Raw genomic sequence first — 17494 nt, 5'->3', positions numbered from 1 at the left:
ACAAAATTATAAAAGCTCTTCAAAAGGAATGAAGAAATTATGTGCTGCTTCATCTGCCCTAATAACTGTGACACTATTGAATGGATTGGGCAAAGGAAATGATTTAGTTACTGGTCTGCTCAATCAAAATATAATTAAGGTAGTTTTAAAAGCACTTCATTACAATATTGCAAAATATTTAACATCTCATTGCAGACAGACAGTCAGCATCTCAAAATTATGAGATGCATAGATAGAGTTAACGAATCTTCTCTCCTCCCCCCCCCCCCCCCCCCCCCCCCCCCCCCGGGTTGTAATGTCAAATACTAGGGGGCTTGCCATGTGAAGCCATGCTCAATATACAAAAAGTGTCTACAATACTGGAAAAGTCACTGATAAGAGGACTTATTTTGTATTTAAAATTATTTTGTATTACATTTATCTTTAGAACTCAGTATGCAGCAAATATGCAGCACTAATGCAAAGTAATAATTTATCACAGTAAAGGTTTCAAAGATATTAAGGACAGATTATTTCAGTGGTAGAAAAATTATTGGCAAGAGGACACAAATTGAAGGCAACTGGCAGAAGAATCATAGGCAAGTTGAGAAAACTACATTATACAGTAAATTGTTGTAGTCTGCGATGAATCTTCTGGAAAGATGGTGGAAACAATTTAAACAAATGCATCAAAGAAAAAATTTTAATAAATATTTGATGGGAAAGATCACAAGATTACATGAAAGAGCAGGAGCCTAGGCTAATTAAGAACCTCTACAAAAATGAGGCACAATGTCTTGAATAACAGAGCAAAGAAGGATCCCACTGTATGATCTTTTAGATTATTAAGCCCAAGTTATGTTTGCCTTATCTGCCATTTATTGTTGGCTCAAGCATAAAAAAAATTGGTAAAGTGCACATTACTGTGAGCTTCAAATTTGCTTTGTTGAAATGAATAATAGCGTGCATGTATTCTTAGAACTTACCTCTATGTGTTGAAACATGAAGGGATGATTGCATATTTTTCTCAGCTGCATTATGGTATTCATGAGAGTTTTAGCACCACCTTTACCCTGAAAGGAAACAAAGAATTTTACAGATAAACAGAACATAGAATCATAGAACCCCTACAAGTGTGGAAGCAGGCCATTCGACCCATCTGGTCCACAGTGACCCTCCAAAGAGCATCCCATACAGACCCAACCTCCTACCCTATTCCTGCATTTTCCATGGCTACTCCACCTAACCTAGACATCCCTGGACACAACAAGCAATTTAGCATGGCCAATCCACCTAATCTGCACATTTGTGGACTGTGGGAAGAAACTGGAGCACCTGGAGGAAAAGCAAACAGACACCGCGAGAATGTACAAACTCCAGACAGCCACCCGAGGCTGGAATCGAACACCGGCCCTTGGTGCTATGAGGCAGCAGTACGAACCAGAGTCACCATGCCACCTTAAATAGTATAATCGGGACTATTCCCAAGTAATTTTGAGCATACGCACGAGTATTTAGAGATCACAGTATTTAACAGATGCAAGAATCAACCTCAAACCTTTATTTGAAAAGGGGCTACTTAAATATGGCCATGTAGGAGTTAGTTAATTTGCTGCAGAACAACCTTTCTACAGCACACCAAACATAATGGAGAGCATCTCAGCCAACGCATATAAGATTCAACCAAAAATGATCAGAAATACAAGTAAAAAGTATTGAAATTACTAAGCAGGTCCAGCAACATTTACAGAGAGCATAATTAACATTTCAGCTCAGTAACCTTTCATCAGAACTAGGAACTTCACAGGTGCTGCATGAGACACTGATTATTTCCACCATTTTCTGTTTTTAATTAAGACCGTCAGCATTCACTGTGATCTGCTTTCGAACAAATGAACATATTTATTACTTTAATCAAATGAAAGGTGAGAGTGGGACTCAAATTTGGAGTATTAGTTAACCAGATTAACCAATTGTACATTTTAATTGCGTAGCCCTGTATTAGAAGAAATGTGCTTAAATCCATGAGATATAATTTAGAGTCGATTTGTTCTTACGTCAACAGATGCAACAGAAGAAACAGACTTGGCAATGCAGGGTTATCCCAAACACACTGCCTCCAATGCAGGCAAGTCATGGTAGTCTCATCATTGGGCCAGAAGGTCCAAGTGAAAGTTCCACCTATCCCAGACATTTGTTGTAATATGTCTGAATAAGTTGATTAAAAATATCTATTAAGTCCCATTTTAAGTTTCTCAGGTTCAAGGTGTTTTGCTTTAACATTGGCCAATTAAATTGGAACAGTATTTTCATTTAGTGCTGGGAGTTTAGTTCTAATGTCATTGTGTGCCAGGTCAGATGTAGGGTCATGTGATCTGATTGGCAGCATTTCGGAATGACCTCTCCTGCTCCCTGAGCCCTCTTGATCGATTGTCATGTGTACCTAACTAAAGTGAGAAGTTTTGTTTACGAGGAGTACAGGCTGATCACAGCAGGCAAGGACATATGGATCAGAGGGTGATCAACGCCTTCTAGTTGATCCTGACCACCTCTGTCACCACCAAGCATCCCACTCATTGAGCTAACTGTCATGAGGTAATGAGTGGTGTGCCATAGGGATCAGCACTGGTCCTTCAACTGTTGCCTAAATGACTTGAAAGGTATGGTTGCTAAGATTCAGTATGACACAAAGATAGACAGGAAAAAAAAATGATGAAGAGGACAAAGATAGGTTGTGAGTTGGCCAAGATGTGGGAAAATGAGAAATTGTACATTTTGGCAGGAAAAATAAAAATAAAGATTATCTAAATGAGAAGAAATTTTGCAGGGCTTTGAGTTGCAGACAGATTCAAATATCTTGATGCATGAATCACAAAAGGTAAGTCTGCAGGTGCAGCAAAAAGCTAAGAATGCTATAATTTAATCATGAGAAAAACAGAGTATGGAAGTAAGAGGTTATGTTTCAGTTATACAGGGCACTGTTCCGGCCACTTTTGGAATACAGTGTGCAGCACTGAAAGAACATGACTGCACTGCAGGCAGATCAGAGAAGGCTGACCAGACAAAACAAGGGTACAAGTGGGGGACAGATTCGTCAGGTCACACTTAGTCTGCAAATCGCTAGCAGCTGTAAGAGGTGACTTGACTAAAACACGCAAAAATCCTGAGGAATCTTGACAGGGCCAATGTGGAAAGGATGTTTCCTCTTATGGGACAATCTAGAAATCAGTGTCCCTGTTTAAAAATCAGGAGTCACCCATTTAAAACAAGGTTAGTCTAAATGTTTTCACTCAGAGGGCTTGAGAGTCTTCAGAATTCTTCCTAAAAAAAGGGTGGTGAGAGCAGTCTTTGAATATGTTAAAGGCAGAATTAGGTAGATGTGTGTTAAGAGTGGGGTTAAAAGGTAATCAGGATTATGTGGGAATACAGGTCTGAGCTCACCACCAGGTCAGCTATGCTCCTACTGAATGGTCTACTCTTGGTCCTTGTTCATATGTTTATATGTCCTTGTCAAAGACTGAGATATTTTATATTAAACGTCTATGTTTTAATTTGTTCTTCGCTAAGAAATATCTGACAGAATCTAATTACAGCTTTTACACAGATTTTGCATGGAAAAATCCAACTTGCTCAAATTTGTTACATTTGTCACAAACAAGGAAGTGGTAGACACCAGCCATAGCACTTAGCACTAGGAGTAAAGCCTCAAGAATCTGAATTCTGAGCTCTAAAAAGCTCCAGAACCTCACCAAAAATAAAAAATGAACAAGGTCAGTGGATGCATCATTAAATATTATTTCCCACCAAGTGCACCATTATTCTCTCTCAATGCTTAAAACACAGTTTCACTCTGCTGCCAACAGACAGAAGTAATAGCTTCACCTCACACTGCACTGCTGCAGGCTACATTCTGTTCTCAGCTTACAAGCAATACAGTTATTTAACCGTGACAACAACATCACTCAAACACGCGGCACCACCCTTACTAGTACATTTCCCTTCCCTGGCAGGGAAAGGACGACACAACTGAGTGGTGGCAATGTAACAGGTGCTAACCTGCAGGGCACAGGCACAACATGTCTTTTTCGTCAGCAGAGGAGACAGTCTCTGTCTCCTTGGAGTACACTCTGTTAGAAACAGTGGCCCCAACTCAATCCTCAGCCTCACACACCATTTTCATCATCCAGTAATGTCTTCTGATTCAGATACCACAGTTGCTGTAAACACGCATCTCTTTACCTTCCTGTCCCCTCACTGCATTTGTGAACTAATCTCTTGAGATATTCAAGAAATAGCACCTGGCTAGGCCGTGGTAGAAAACCAAAGGGAAGAACAGCAAGATAATGATGACAATGAAACAGAAACATCACAATCTTGCACACGATAGTCACCAGCTCAAATTGTGCATGTAAATCATGGGATAGTTTAAAGGCAGGACTGACATATAACCAGTCACAATGGACTTGGCACAGTGTACAGAAACCTGCTAGCCAGACTGCAAGGTCCTATTTAAGTTCTACTCTAGAGGACATAATTAAACTAATTGATGGGATAGGGTACAAATGAAAGCTAACAGGTTTGCATAGTGAAATGTTTGCTACGTTGTCAAGGCTGCTAGAAATCTTGAGTGCATGTAAAGCAGCATGGAGATGTCTGGCACCACCTTCTCATATGGCTTTGTGCAGAGTTTCCAGCCCATTTTCTCCAGCATGAAAGCAGCAGCTAAACCTTTGATCATTGATTACTGCAGAATGTTCAGTAGCATTTACAATTTCTCAGATACTGAAGCAGTCGGTGCTTACAGCAGCAAGATCTGGACGACAGACGTGGGCTTACAAGTGCCAGGTAATGGTCAGCTCCCACAGGAAAATAACTAACTTGCCTTAACATGCCAATGGCACTGCCATCTCTTTATCCCTACCACTGACATCCTATGGAAAGGTCACCATTGACTACAACTTAACTTGCCTAGACATGTGAATAATGTAGCTACAAGAGCAGAGGCAGGTATTCTTCTGGATCTCCACAAGCTATTCGCCATTAGAAGGTATAAGATGGGAATGCAACAAACGTGCCATTTGCCCAGATAAATGAGTTCTAACAAAATGCTAAACACTATCCAGGACAAAATAGCTCCATGATTGGTACCCTATTCACCTCTCCACAATGACCTACCTTTGCTGCAATTTGTATCACCCACAAGCATGCTACAGGAATTTGTCAAGATTTCTGGGACTGCACTTTTTAAATCTCTGTCTGATACTACCTGCACTCCTCACTTTGAAAACTGTATCGTCATACCAAAGCATCATTCTGTGAAATTCTGAAATGCCCATTGAATGCACAGTACATGTACCTTCATTACACAGATTGCCGTGATTCATCCATGCTTTTTATAAAACTTGAGACTCTGTATGGTTGAGGTCACTCAAAACTCCACTGTGCACGGCCGAACTCACATGAAATCTGATTCAACAATCAGCCCTGCAACAGATGCACGACACTAGTTCTGGGTTATGATTGGATTTAAAACCTTTGATCCTTATTTTCAAAGCCTTTGTGTTCTTACCCATCCTAAACTCTATTCACCAGCCCTACTACCCTTGAAGATATTTTCATCCCAAACCCCCCTTCCAGTTCTTTCTTCAAGCATCCTCAGTTTTAAGTGCCCTGTCTTTCGTAGCCATTCATTCTCCTGCCTCAGTCCTATGGTCTAGAATTCCCTTCTTTATTCTCTTCAACTGTTCTTCCATCTTAAAACTGACCTCTTCATCAAGAGCATCTGCAATAATACCGTCTTACATGTTTGATATCAAATTTTGTTTGATAAATATTCCTGTGCATTACCTTGGGATGTTTTAGCAAAAAAAAACACAAGTTACTGTGTTGACATATAGTGCACTTCTGGAAACTTGTAGAGATGGAAATAGAACCAATATAGGCTTTCAAAAGCAAATGGAATAAATGGTTGCAAATAAATATTTTACACGACATTGGGGAAAAAGCAACAGTGGCACTAATTGGATAGCTGTTTCAAAGAGGCACAATAGATATGAATAGCTCAAAGTTTTTTTTTTGCATTACATACAGTCTTAAATAACTCTGTATGCAAGCTTAATCTGTCATATTGAAAACAATCCAATATTTTTCGCAAATCACTTCTAAGATTTTACCTTTTTGTCTTTCTCAGAACCATCTGTAAGAAGAATTCCCTTAGCTTGCATGTGCCTGTACAGAATCTTCTGTAGAGATGACATGTCACATTTGATAACGTACTCAACCTGGAAGTAAAATTCAGACTGGTTATACAAAGTCAATACAAACTAAAAAAGGGTCTATAACAGATAAAAAATATTTGTTTTAAATGTGTTTGACTGTTACTGAAGAAATCTTTGTCAAAGCTTTTCAGCTTATACCAATTAGGATCATTTTAAAGAAATACCAAAGTGAAGGGAAAACACATTTATTCCAAAGGAGGGGAGAGTGTAGACTGACTGGCAAGTGGACTCGGATTGGTAAATACTGTCCCATTCTGAATAGAAAACAGCATTCCAAATTCCTTGTGGCACAAGTCCATTCGGTACAGTTTTTGCAGTGCAAAGCATTTCTATGTGTATTTAAGAAGCTACAGGAGATCAATGTAGCGATGGGAGAAATGAGAAGGAACGGAGCTATGGAATGATCAGTAGATTATAGTGATCAATGAAATTGCAGTCTTTTGGTTCCTCCACTCTAATCAAATTGACTCTCTCCTTGAACTCCTGAAAACAACTTACTCAAAAGAAATTAGCAGCAACTTTATAGAAACGCCATTGGTAAAGCAACTTCTGTAGATTTAATTCTGATACAAAAAAAAGGTTTACTTCTAAAAGACCAATTCTGGGCTTCTCAAAACCTTTACAGAAAATGTCATAACCTTTTCTGGTAATTGGGATTCCACTTCTTTTTTCAGCCTTCTCAGAAGGAAAGGGCGCAGCACTTTATGAAGACGACGAATTATCAGGATTGTTTCCTCTTCATTTAAGTCAACCTGCAAGACACATAATCCAGAAGAGATTCTGGCTTAGTTATCCTGCTCAAAGACTGTGTTTAAATTAGATTTGCCCTGAAGTCTTACAAAGCATGTCCTGGCCTCTTCCACGTGAGGGAAAAATGTGTCAATAGGTACTAAAATGATATGCGCAATACCTAGACAAATGGACATCTTGAGACTGCCAAATAAAAACCGAAAGAACAGCCGATGCTGTAAATTAGGAACAAAAACAAATTTGCTGGAAAAGCTCAGCAGGTCTGCTAAGCTTTTCCAGTAACTTCTCTTTTTGATCTTGAGACTGCTACTGTTCTTTTCATGTAAAAAAAAAGGGATGGAGAGAAGATAAAGTACTGCCGAGTTGTATAAAAAGTTTATTTTTAATTCTGGGGAGTCAGACAGCTGGGTGACAGTTTTGCAAACCACAGTGACATGAATTTCCACACTGATTCAGTTACCATGAAGCTACCACCCTCTCAATCTCATCCCTGTGCCTGAGACTTGGGCACCCTCAGGTTAAACCACCACCAGTTGCCACACTCTATTGAGAGCGCAGCCCTATGGTCTTCTGGGAGTAAGGCAACTTTTGTTTATTCTTACTTCTGCAAACTGAAGTTCTAAGCCCTTAATACAAAAATTACGTACACAAAAGCTACTAAGAAATTATCTAGTAATAAATCTTTTGTTTGGATAAATGCACTATATCTTAAATTAAGAACATAAACCAGAAAAGTACCCAGGTTCTGCTCATTTAAAATCTGTCAATTTAATTACTCCAATTAGTTTTAGCACCCTAGCCTTAGTTGCAGGAAAGGCAAGTATATAACAAAACAAAACTTATTCCTGAGATAACAGGAACTGCAGATGCTGGAGAATCTGAGATAACAAGGTGTACTCAGCAGGCCAAGCAGCAGAGGAGCAGGAAGGCTGACGTTTCGCACCTAAACCCTTCTTCTGAACCTTGTTAGCTCAAAACCTATTTCTAATGCTTATTCCCCCAGGGGATATTGGATGAAAACAGGATCAGGTTTAACTTTGTTTTCCCTGGAAATTACATATCAACTTTGCTAGAGTTAATGGTTAGTTGAGGGCAACAGTAACAGAAGGCTGGCAAGTCCATAAAATTCTATTTAACATAGAGATTCAGCAATTGAGATGGTTCAGAAAGAAAAGATGTTTATCAAATACACTCATCAAATTTTGGATTCTCTACCTAGGCCTGAAAGACCTTCATGACTGCAATCAATGAGATTCAGAGTTACTTCCATTGCCTGAGATTTTATTAAAATTCCTCATTTTTGCTTCTAAAACTACTGCAGATACATTTTTTCAACAAATTTATTAAACCAAAAACAGAGCAAGTATTATCTAAATTCATTAGATCAATCTTTGCTATACCTCCATATCCCACTTCTAAATTCCATTATTATACGTTACAATTGATTTCAAAGCAGCCGCAAAAGTCGATTTGCTTCTGAATCTGCAATATTCCAATGGAAGAAAGGAAACACTTCATACATTACAGATGTGCATTTTTCAGAATTGATATGGTTAGATTATATGCATGCTATATAATTGTGCTGAATCTTTTTGGGCATTTATATTTCTTAAATGTAAAATGTAATGGTTTAAGTACAACTGCAAAGCTCAAGCAGCATGATCTTTACCCTTTCTCCAGTCATTGCAAATGGAGCATTAAACCACTGCTCAAAGGTGCTGCAGCTTTTGAAGATAGTAGGCAAGAGGAAGTTTAGAAGAGCCCAAAGTTCAGGGAGTTTGTTCTGCAATGGAGTTCCTGTTAAAAGGACCCGGCGAGGTGCAACGTAGTGAGTGTTCAACACCTGGGTCAGTTTACAATGATGATTCTTCATACGATGACCTTCATCCACAATCATGTATTTCCATCGAAGCTGCAACAGAAGGGAAACATCTGGTGAATTAGAACGTGTCATAATTCTATGAAATATTGCAGAAAATGCCTAGAAACTGTGCAATAAATTCATAAATTGCAAAAAGAAAATCTTAATTCAGTCATAATTTTGCCTTTACAGAAAAAGATCAAGTTAATAAAATTTTGAATTTTGTAAATAACATCTATCCTTCATTCCTTTCCTTGAGACTCATTAACGAGGCAGATACTTTTGAAACTGATTATAATAAAACAAAGAACCATGGATGCTGAAGATCTGAAACAAAAACAGAAACTGCTGGGAGAAACTCAGCAGGTTTGGCAGCAGTGGAGAGAAAGCAGAGTTACATTGAGCACAGTTCCGAACAAGGGTAATGCGACTTGAAATGGTAACTGACTTGTCTGCTTCTTTTCCACAGAAGGTGCAAGTCCTGAGTTTGTTTCTGGAGCTGAAGTTTGGAATCTCAACACTTACCTCAACAGAAGAAAAGAAAAATGAGTGTTAGTTTCCACACGCCATTGTCATAGTGGCCCAAAGAAGGCTCAGGATATTCAAACATTCACTGTTGTTAGAAAAAGCTTGCCAAACATTAGAAATCAATCTCACCTTAGCAAGCACATGTTTGTCCTTAATAATATACTCATATGTGGTTAAAAGAACGTTGAATTTTCCACTGCGCAGTTGTGGAATAAATGACCGGCGGAGAGCTGGTGTACCCTTAGAAAGAATGAGAATTATGTTACCTTGACATACCAGTTAGTATTTACTCGGTTTTCTACTATAAAGCTGTTAAATTTATAGAAAATCTGTGCAGTTCATGCAAAGTAAAATATATTAGCAGATGCTGTAATATGAAGGTATCTTGCATTAATTTGTTTCTTTAGAAAATAAACAACACTGACGGATTCTAAAAGCTTTAGACACAAGTTTCCAGTTAAACTGTTCTGTTAGGTTTACTCACTGTCGTTCAGTACATATTTATCAGCAGTTCTTCCTAGCATCATGCCTAAGCTCAACCTGCTCACTGCAGAATGTAAAGAAAACTAATGTATAATTAGTTTTAAAATATGCCAGCTTCTTAATGACTATACTGTTCATAGAAATGTGAATTCTAGCTGAGGCTTTACATAAAATTAAATAAAGGACATCTAGGAATAGCTTTTCTTATGCATTGGAAAATGTAAAGTAGCTCTCTACAGCTTTAACTACTTGGAAGTAAATTAATAACAAAAAGCCATAGGTAGAATGAATGCAATAGGAGAAAAAAAAAAATCACAGTATGCCTTCTACAGCAAAGACAAAAAAACAAACCTTGTAAGAAATCTTCACAACAGACGGGGCCCATTTATCAAATTCATACACCCAGTTGGATAAAGTTCTAAAAAGGGAGAGAAAGGCCCAACTTAATACTTCACCCAAAACAGTTATTTCATTTTTAAATATTACAAAAAGTTCAAAAGAGACAAGCTCCTAACTACATTTCAGTGGCAAAGTCACACTGTTATTGTTGCAAAGATCATGCACAACGTCATCTGAGCATATACTCAGTTCCAAATATGTTAAGGAATATCAACAAATTGTCAACCAGATACAAAAACAGAAATTGCTGGAGAAAAATCAGCTGATCCGGCCGCATTTGTGGACAGAAACCAGAGCTAACTTTTCAAGTCCAGTGACACTTCTTCTGAAATGCTATTGTGGGTGTTTCAGATCTCCAGCATCCAGAGTTTGTTTTATTTTAATGACTAATTTACAATAAATCAGATGTGATGTACTAGAATAAACTTGGAAAGCTGGACTGAAAACGTAGTACTGGAAACTTGAATTTTATGTGAAACATTTAGTTTGCAAATAATAAAATTTCTTTACAGAATATTTAGGTTTTCTAAAAAAGATGTTAAAGCCCAAACAGGGTTCAGATATGGAAATACATTTGTGCACTTACCAATACATGACAGCTGCAAGTCACAAAAGCAACCTGCTACATATTTTTGCTAAAAGCAGTACTACAGGAGTTAAAGTCTGTAAAGCTATACATCAATTTGTCACGTATGGTATACAAGGCATGATTCCTATCTTAAGAAGTGCACAACTATTTGCCACAAAAAGTGGGATATGCCTTCCCAGAGTCAAGATACAGGAATTCTTAATATAAAATTGAGGAGTGACAGATATAGGACAGATGTTAGAGGTAGGTTCTTTACTCAGAGAGTAGTAAGGGCGTGGAATGCCCTGCCTGCAACAGTAGTAGACTCGCCAAGTTTAAGGGCATTTAAATGGTCATTGGATAAACATATGGATGATAATGGAATAGTGTAGGTTAGATAGGCTTCGGATTGGTTTCACAGGTCGGCGCAACATCGAGGGCTGAAGGGCCTGAACTGCTCTGTAATGTTCTATGTTCTAAAATGTATCTATGATAAATTTTCTCTTTTGTTCTGTCAATTTATTTGATTTAATTATGAAGAAATTATTCCAAATTATAAAGTTACCCCAATTAAGGAAAACCATTTTAATAATTCCTTAAGTTAGACAGTTCCATGAATGAACAAAAAAAGTTAGTCAGATTTAACTTAGTTTGTTATATGTCTATGAAAATAGTTCTGCATAGATTGTACAAAGCCCTCAGCAAGTCATTTTACGTTAAAATCAAAAAGTTAATCTTCAATCATGAAATACTTTGATTTAACTTTATATGGTAATAATCAATTATCTTATAATGACATGCACATGGTTTAAACTTTTCCTTCCTGCAAGCCTTAAGTCAGAACGGTCCAATCAGCTTCTGGTTAAAATGTGGCCCCAGTGATGTTTAGTGACAGTCTGGGTGATGGCTGTGTGGTGTGAGGAGGCGGGTGAATTTTTTTTCCATGTTCGAGATGGTCATTTGGCATTTCTGCGGCAAAAAGGATTAACTGCCTTTTATAAGTCTAAGTCTGAAAATTATAATTAGATGAACTGTGGTGAGAGTTCCTAATTATCAGCAGAATTATGAATATTGTTGAAGACTGCAGGGTCATGAACAAACCATTCTATCTCTCTCTTGGCCAGAGGGAACATAGCATCTATGTTTGAATCAAAGATTCTGACAGGACCCAAAGTAACCATCAAAAAAAAAATTACTGGTGGGTAGGTGCTGCATCACAGCTATGCTGAAGACTTTCTGGGAAGTGGGAGAGAGGGCAGTAATTAGACACACTAAGTTGAACCTGGATTCTGTGGGTAGGAAGAATGTTCTATATTTTTTGGTGGTTTCCAATTCTTTGGCTTTGATGCAACAGGCTGACTAAGGGAGGAAATACTTCTGGAACACACATCTCCATAATGGTTGGATCAATCTACCAATTCAGACCAAAGCCATTGACATACAAGTTATTATTTTCTTGTATTTAAACCAGAAATGTAGATAAACATAGCCACAGCACGACTGTCATTGCACAAACAGTAAAACAAAAATGTTTATATAGGACTGCAGATGCTGGAAATTGCTGGAGCAACTCAACAGATGTGACAACAACTTTGAATAGAAACAGTGTTAATGTTGAATCCCGTGAAAATAACCACTGCATTTTCCCTCTGCAGCACTAGGGATTACAGTCCATACTGCCTGTCAATGTGTGTATAAAATTACATGAATGACAACAAAAAAATTGTAAATTTAGACTTTATATCCAGCGACATCACATTGAGCTGATAACCATTGCCCTTTATCAAGTTATGTCACAGTTAGAAAATAATGTACAGTTTTGCTGACTCAGTGAAATGACCAGTTTCACATGGCAGAGGACGAGTGGCTTAAAGTAGGTCATTCCCCATAAGAGATCAATACGACTTCTGACCAGCTAATCAAAAATATAAAATCAGTTCACACTTAGACCAAAATAAACATCCAGATTACAATACTTTTATCAGACTTACGAGAGGGGTACTATAATGAGATAGGGTCCATTGAGTCTCTTGTGTTCCATCAGGTAGGTGATGAGCGCAATAGTCTGGATTGTCTTTCCAAGTCCCATCTCGTCAGCCAGAATTCCATTCAGATTGTTATTGTAAAGAGAAACCAGCCACTCAAGCCCTTGAAGCTAAAATTTGTGATAAGAAAGCTTACGTATGTTACAGCAGATATTATTTCACCCAAAATAAAAATGGTACACTTTCAACTTTAATCATACACATAATACTTCAACCATAGTAGTTTAAAAGTGACTTGTCATGAACTGCACAGGGATCAAACCCAAGCTCATACATACGATTTATAGTTATAAAGTTGTTTGTAGACCTCAACCAAAAACAAAATTCACAGAATGCAAGTTGCTTCTTGGGCATTGAGAATTCTGTTTTAAACTCATTTAAAAAGTAGATGAAGTAGGGCAAAATTTCACTTGGCCCACCCCATGACTCAAAATAATTAATTCTTTCAAGCTTTCTATTTTCAAAACTCCTGGGAATAGTGGTACACAACCTCTCTCCACCAGGATCTGGATGACATTTAAAGGCTGGAGTCCTTTGTTACCATCACAAAGCCAAGCCAGTACAAGCTAGATCAATAAACAAGATCAATAAACTAGATCAATAGGGTGGTCAAGAAGGCATATGGCATGCTTTCCTTCATTGGGCAGGGTATTGAGTACAAGAGTTGGCAGGTCATGTTGCAGTTGTATAGGACTTTGGTTCGGCCGCATTTGGGGTACTGTGTGCAGTTCTGGTCGCCACATTACCAAAAGGATGTGAATGCTTTGGAGAGGGTGCAGAGGATGTTCACCAGGATGTTGCCTGGTATGGAGGGTGCCTAGCTATGAAGAGAGGTTGAATAGATTAGGATTATTTTCATTAGAAAGACAGAGATTGAGGGGGGACCTGATTGAGGTCTACAAAATCATGAGGGGTATAGACAGGGTGGGTAGCAAAAAGCTTTTTCCCCCCCAGAGTGGGGGACTCAATTACTAGGGGTCATGAGTTCAAAGTGAGAGGAGGAAAGTTTAAGGGAGATATGCGTGGAAAGTTCTTTACACAGAGGGTGGTGGGCACGCCTGGAACGCGATGCCAGCGGAAGTGGTAGACGCAGACACGTTAGCATCTTTTAAGATCTATTTGGACAGGTACATGGATGGGCAGGGAGCAAATGGACACAGACCGTTAGGAAATAGATGACAGGTTAGACAGTGGATCTTGACCAGCGCAGGCTTGGAGGGCCGAAGGGCCTGTTCCTGCGCTGTAGGTTTCTTTGTTTCTTTGTAAACAACGATAACAGTAAACATGTTTCCACCTCTGCTTGACAGACACTGGAGATGTTGTAGTTTAGAATAGTAAAACCTTGTTAAAATATGCTTTACTACAAGTAGATTCTTGATCAGTAGAGGAAATGAAGGGTTGTAGTGAAAGGGCAGGCAAGTGGACATGATGAGTGCAGTCAGGTCAGCCATAATTATGTTGAATGGCAGAGCAGGCTCAAGAGGCTGAATGACCTGCTCCTGTTCTTTTTTATTATGGTCTTATCATTAAAAGAGATGGATTTAACATCCTTACACATCACGCTACAAAGGTTTGCAATGTATTCTTCTATAATTTACAACACAAAAACATTAACAGGAGCCAGCTATCTACAAGGCCACTTCAAGTTAATTATCTCTAAGATACAAAGCAATATTTTAGTGTTGTGTATATTTATTGCAAGTAATGAGAGACATACACAGTTCTGAAATAAATATTATATTGATTACTGTTCCTCAATATTCATCTCCCTGATGATGCTGACATCTATTGCATCATACTGTTACCCTACACTTGTCCAATAGTCATTTCTGTTTTATTTGAATAATTATTGCTGACACAATGGCCCAAACAGTTATGGGCTGACAGGCTATTGAAACTTGGAAGAGGTATTTATCCACTTGTGTGAACATTTAATTTTTGGTGAAGAATAGCATATTACTGTTAAGTTCCAGCCCTAAAAGTTATGCATATTTAATTTGTGCAAAGGAAAAAGCAAAACACTGTATATCAAAAAAAATTACTACACTTTCTAGTTGAAATACTCATACATAATGCCCCAGAAATTTCAACAGGGAAAAAGCTGTTGCAGCAGCATGGACTGGAACTCAGCATCAGGATCATGTGGAAATCCAAATGCAGTTGACTCCATAGGATTGCCTGACAATGTGAAATTTCCTTGGGAAAGTCTAACTTGTGGAACCCTCCAAAAATAGCTTCGAACTAGGAGTTAGAGTCAGAAATTTTAGATTGTTCTGATTTGTTTGAGCTTAACTGATAAGTCAGGAAAGATTAAAAGATTGAAAACCTGCTTTACACCTGGGTAACTATTAAACTAAACCCCTTACTTAACCCGATCCTCCATTACTTCCCATCTCAAATACCATCCCTGGCCCATCAGACCTGAGACCTGATTCCTCACTGCACATGATACAAACTTACCAGCATTTTTTCCACCCCAGGCCAGCCCCTTGCCCCAAATGAACTCTTCAATCTATCCTAATTCTGCACTCACTGGGCATTCTACCATACCCCCACCCCTGGCCAACATCCATAAGTCCATACAAAAAAGCAACGGAAATAGACTGTTCAGTTCCTCAAGCCTGCTTATCCACTCAACAGGATCCTGGTTGAATCCTACATTCCTCATGTCCAATTTCCTGCCCTTTTCTCCATTATTCTTGATTGCTCAACTGATCTCAGTTTTAAAGGTAAACAAAGACCCTATTTCCTCAGCATTCTGTGGCAAGTAGTTCCAAAGATACACAACCCCCAGAAAAGAAATGTCTCCTTTTTCCAGTCTTAAATTTGTGCCTCTCCCCTGGCCACCTATCTCCACACTCATTTTACATACTTTCTGTAGCTTTCAAAGTAACAAAGAGCCTTTGAAATGTAAGAATCAGGAATCTAGTGATGAAAAAAGGAAGTGGTTTTCACACTAATTACACAGCTGGCTGCAAGCATTCCCAAATTTATCTTTGCAGTCATGGAATAAAAATCTCCTGGCCAGGAAATTTGAGGGCAGAACTGATCAAAATGCAAATGTCTATTCTGTTGTTCCATCAGGATCAGGAATGGGTTCTCTGATTTGGTGCTTTAAATATTCTCATCTCTGTACTTACCTGGTACTGCTTAAGTGATCCATTGATCAACAAAGCTGACTGCTTCTCTACCCTTTCTGTGACGGCATGTGCCACTGCATAATATGACTGCGAACCTTTCATTCCTGCTCGCATGCTGTATTCATCATCAACATCTTGTTTAGCACATCTAAAATCAAAAAGATAACAATCATACTTGCCCACTTATGCAAAACAGCCCTTGAAACAAGACAGTTGTCTACTCATTGGGAAATCCAGAACTAGTGTTGTCCCTCAAGTGACAAGACAGTTGTCTACTCACTGGGAAATCCAGAAAAGTGTTGACCCTCAAGTGAAACAGAGGAAATGCTATTTCTACACAATGCTGACATAGCTGTTTCATTTGAACACCATTCCTGCATAATTATTATCTTTTAAGAGATACAGGTTCCAGGTAACACTACTGTCCAACTGGCTCCAAGCAAGTAGTCTTGCCAGTGGTCTCTCAAAAACTGGTATTGTGCAATATTGAAAAATACTGATAGCGTGATCCCAACAAAGCCACCCAAGACAGAACACACCATGGAATTTTACAAAGTGTGCAAACAGAAGCTTAGATCAGCCAAGAACAAACTTTCACTTTCTTGATTCCAAATAATAACTATTCCTCATGGACTACAGTGCAACTGGGATTGGTGGCCACTACGGAACGTTGCCCTAACAGGTGAGCCCAAGACATGACAGTAGGGTGGTTTCGCCAGGCCCTCATAAGGATGCAAGGAGGAGGCTTTAGGGGCCAATTTGAGAGAGAAAGGCAGTTCTCTAGTACCCTTCAGTTCCACCAGTGGGTGTTGCCATTGTACAAGAAAGGGCCAGTAAGGAAGGATATCATCTCTTAGTCAGGCATCAGATCTAACAGCTGGAATTTTACTGGAGCTGTACACATGAACTGACCGTCAATCTATTGTTGATTAAATATTATAGGATGTACAACCACAAGCAATGGCAACCAGGCAGGAAAGCCAACCTTGAGCCTTTCATTGCAGGGAGTCAGGAAGGCAATGAGGTTTCCAATTTGATCATCTGACTCCCACTTTTAGGCATGAGGCCATTCATTACCTTTCAAGTCCCTGGACAGAATTTAAGTTTGAGATTAAATAGACAATTCTATTGCAGCATTCTGGGCAAGCCCAATATTGTCAAGGAAGAGGATGGAATCAAAGCCAAGACTTAAGTTTGTGCCAGGTGTCAAAAATGACTTCTTGGATGCTTCTTGGAGCATTAAGTGGCTGTGGAACTGCCGTAATCAATCAGTGGGGTCGTGCTTATGACCGACTCCTCCAGTGGCAGGACAGACACATCCCAAAATAACCTGCTCTTGCAGTCAAGAATGAAATAATCTGGCAAATGATCTCAGTCTGAAAAAGGAAACCTTTTGTGACACTGAGGGATTTCTGAACAAACCGTCAGGTTAAAGCTAATTTTCCTGCAGCACATTTAATGTG

At 38.8% G+C, this 17494-nt stretch overlaps 1 protein-coding gene across 1 annotated transcript in view; it reads right to left on the bottom strand.

The window, feature by feature from the left end:
• LOC125450673 (probable global transcription activator SNF2L2) overlaps nucleotides 1-17494 on the bottom strand; it is a 66335-nt gene that overhangs the window by 39860 nt on the left and 8981 nt on the right. Inside the window, exons 4-11 of the mRNA XM_059642577.1 lie at nucleotides 16032-16179; nucleotides 12838-13001; nucleotides 10231-10297; nucleotides 9526-9636; nucleotides 8677-8919; nucleotides 6896-7009; nucleotides 6153-6260; nucleotides 966-1052 (exon numbers count right to left, since the gene is read on the bottom strand). Coding sequence (XP_059498560.1) covers nucleotides 966-1052; nucleotides 6153-6260; nucleotides 6896-7009; nucleotides 8677-8919; nucleotides 9526-9636; nucleotides 10231-10297; nucleotides 12838-13001; nucleotides 16032-16179 — 1042 coding nt within the window. The remainder of the gene's footprint in view (nucleotides 1-965; nucleotides 1053-6152; nucleotides 6261-6895; nucleotides 7010-8676; nucleotides 8920-9525; nucleotides 9637-10230; nucleotides 10298-12837; nucleotides 13002-16031; nucleotides 16180-17494) is intronic.

This window comes from Stegostoma tigrinum, chromosome 3 (assembly GCF_030684315.1).
Source record: "Stegostoma tigrinum isolate sSteTig4 chromosome 3, sSteTig4.hap1, whole genome shotgun sequence".
Taxonomy (NCBI): Eukaryota; Metazoa; Chordata; class Chondrichthyes; order Orectolobiformes; family Stegostomatidae; genus Stegostoma; species Stegostoma tigrinum.
The sequence above is the reverse complement of the archived record's forward strand: the minus strand, read 5'-3'. Positions and strand labels throughout refer to the sequence as shown.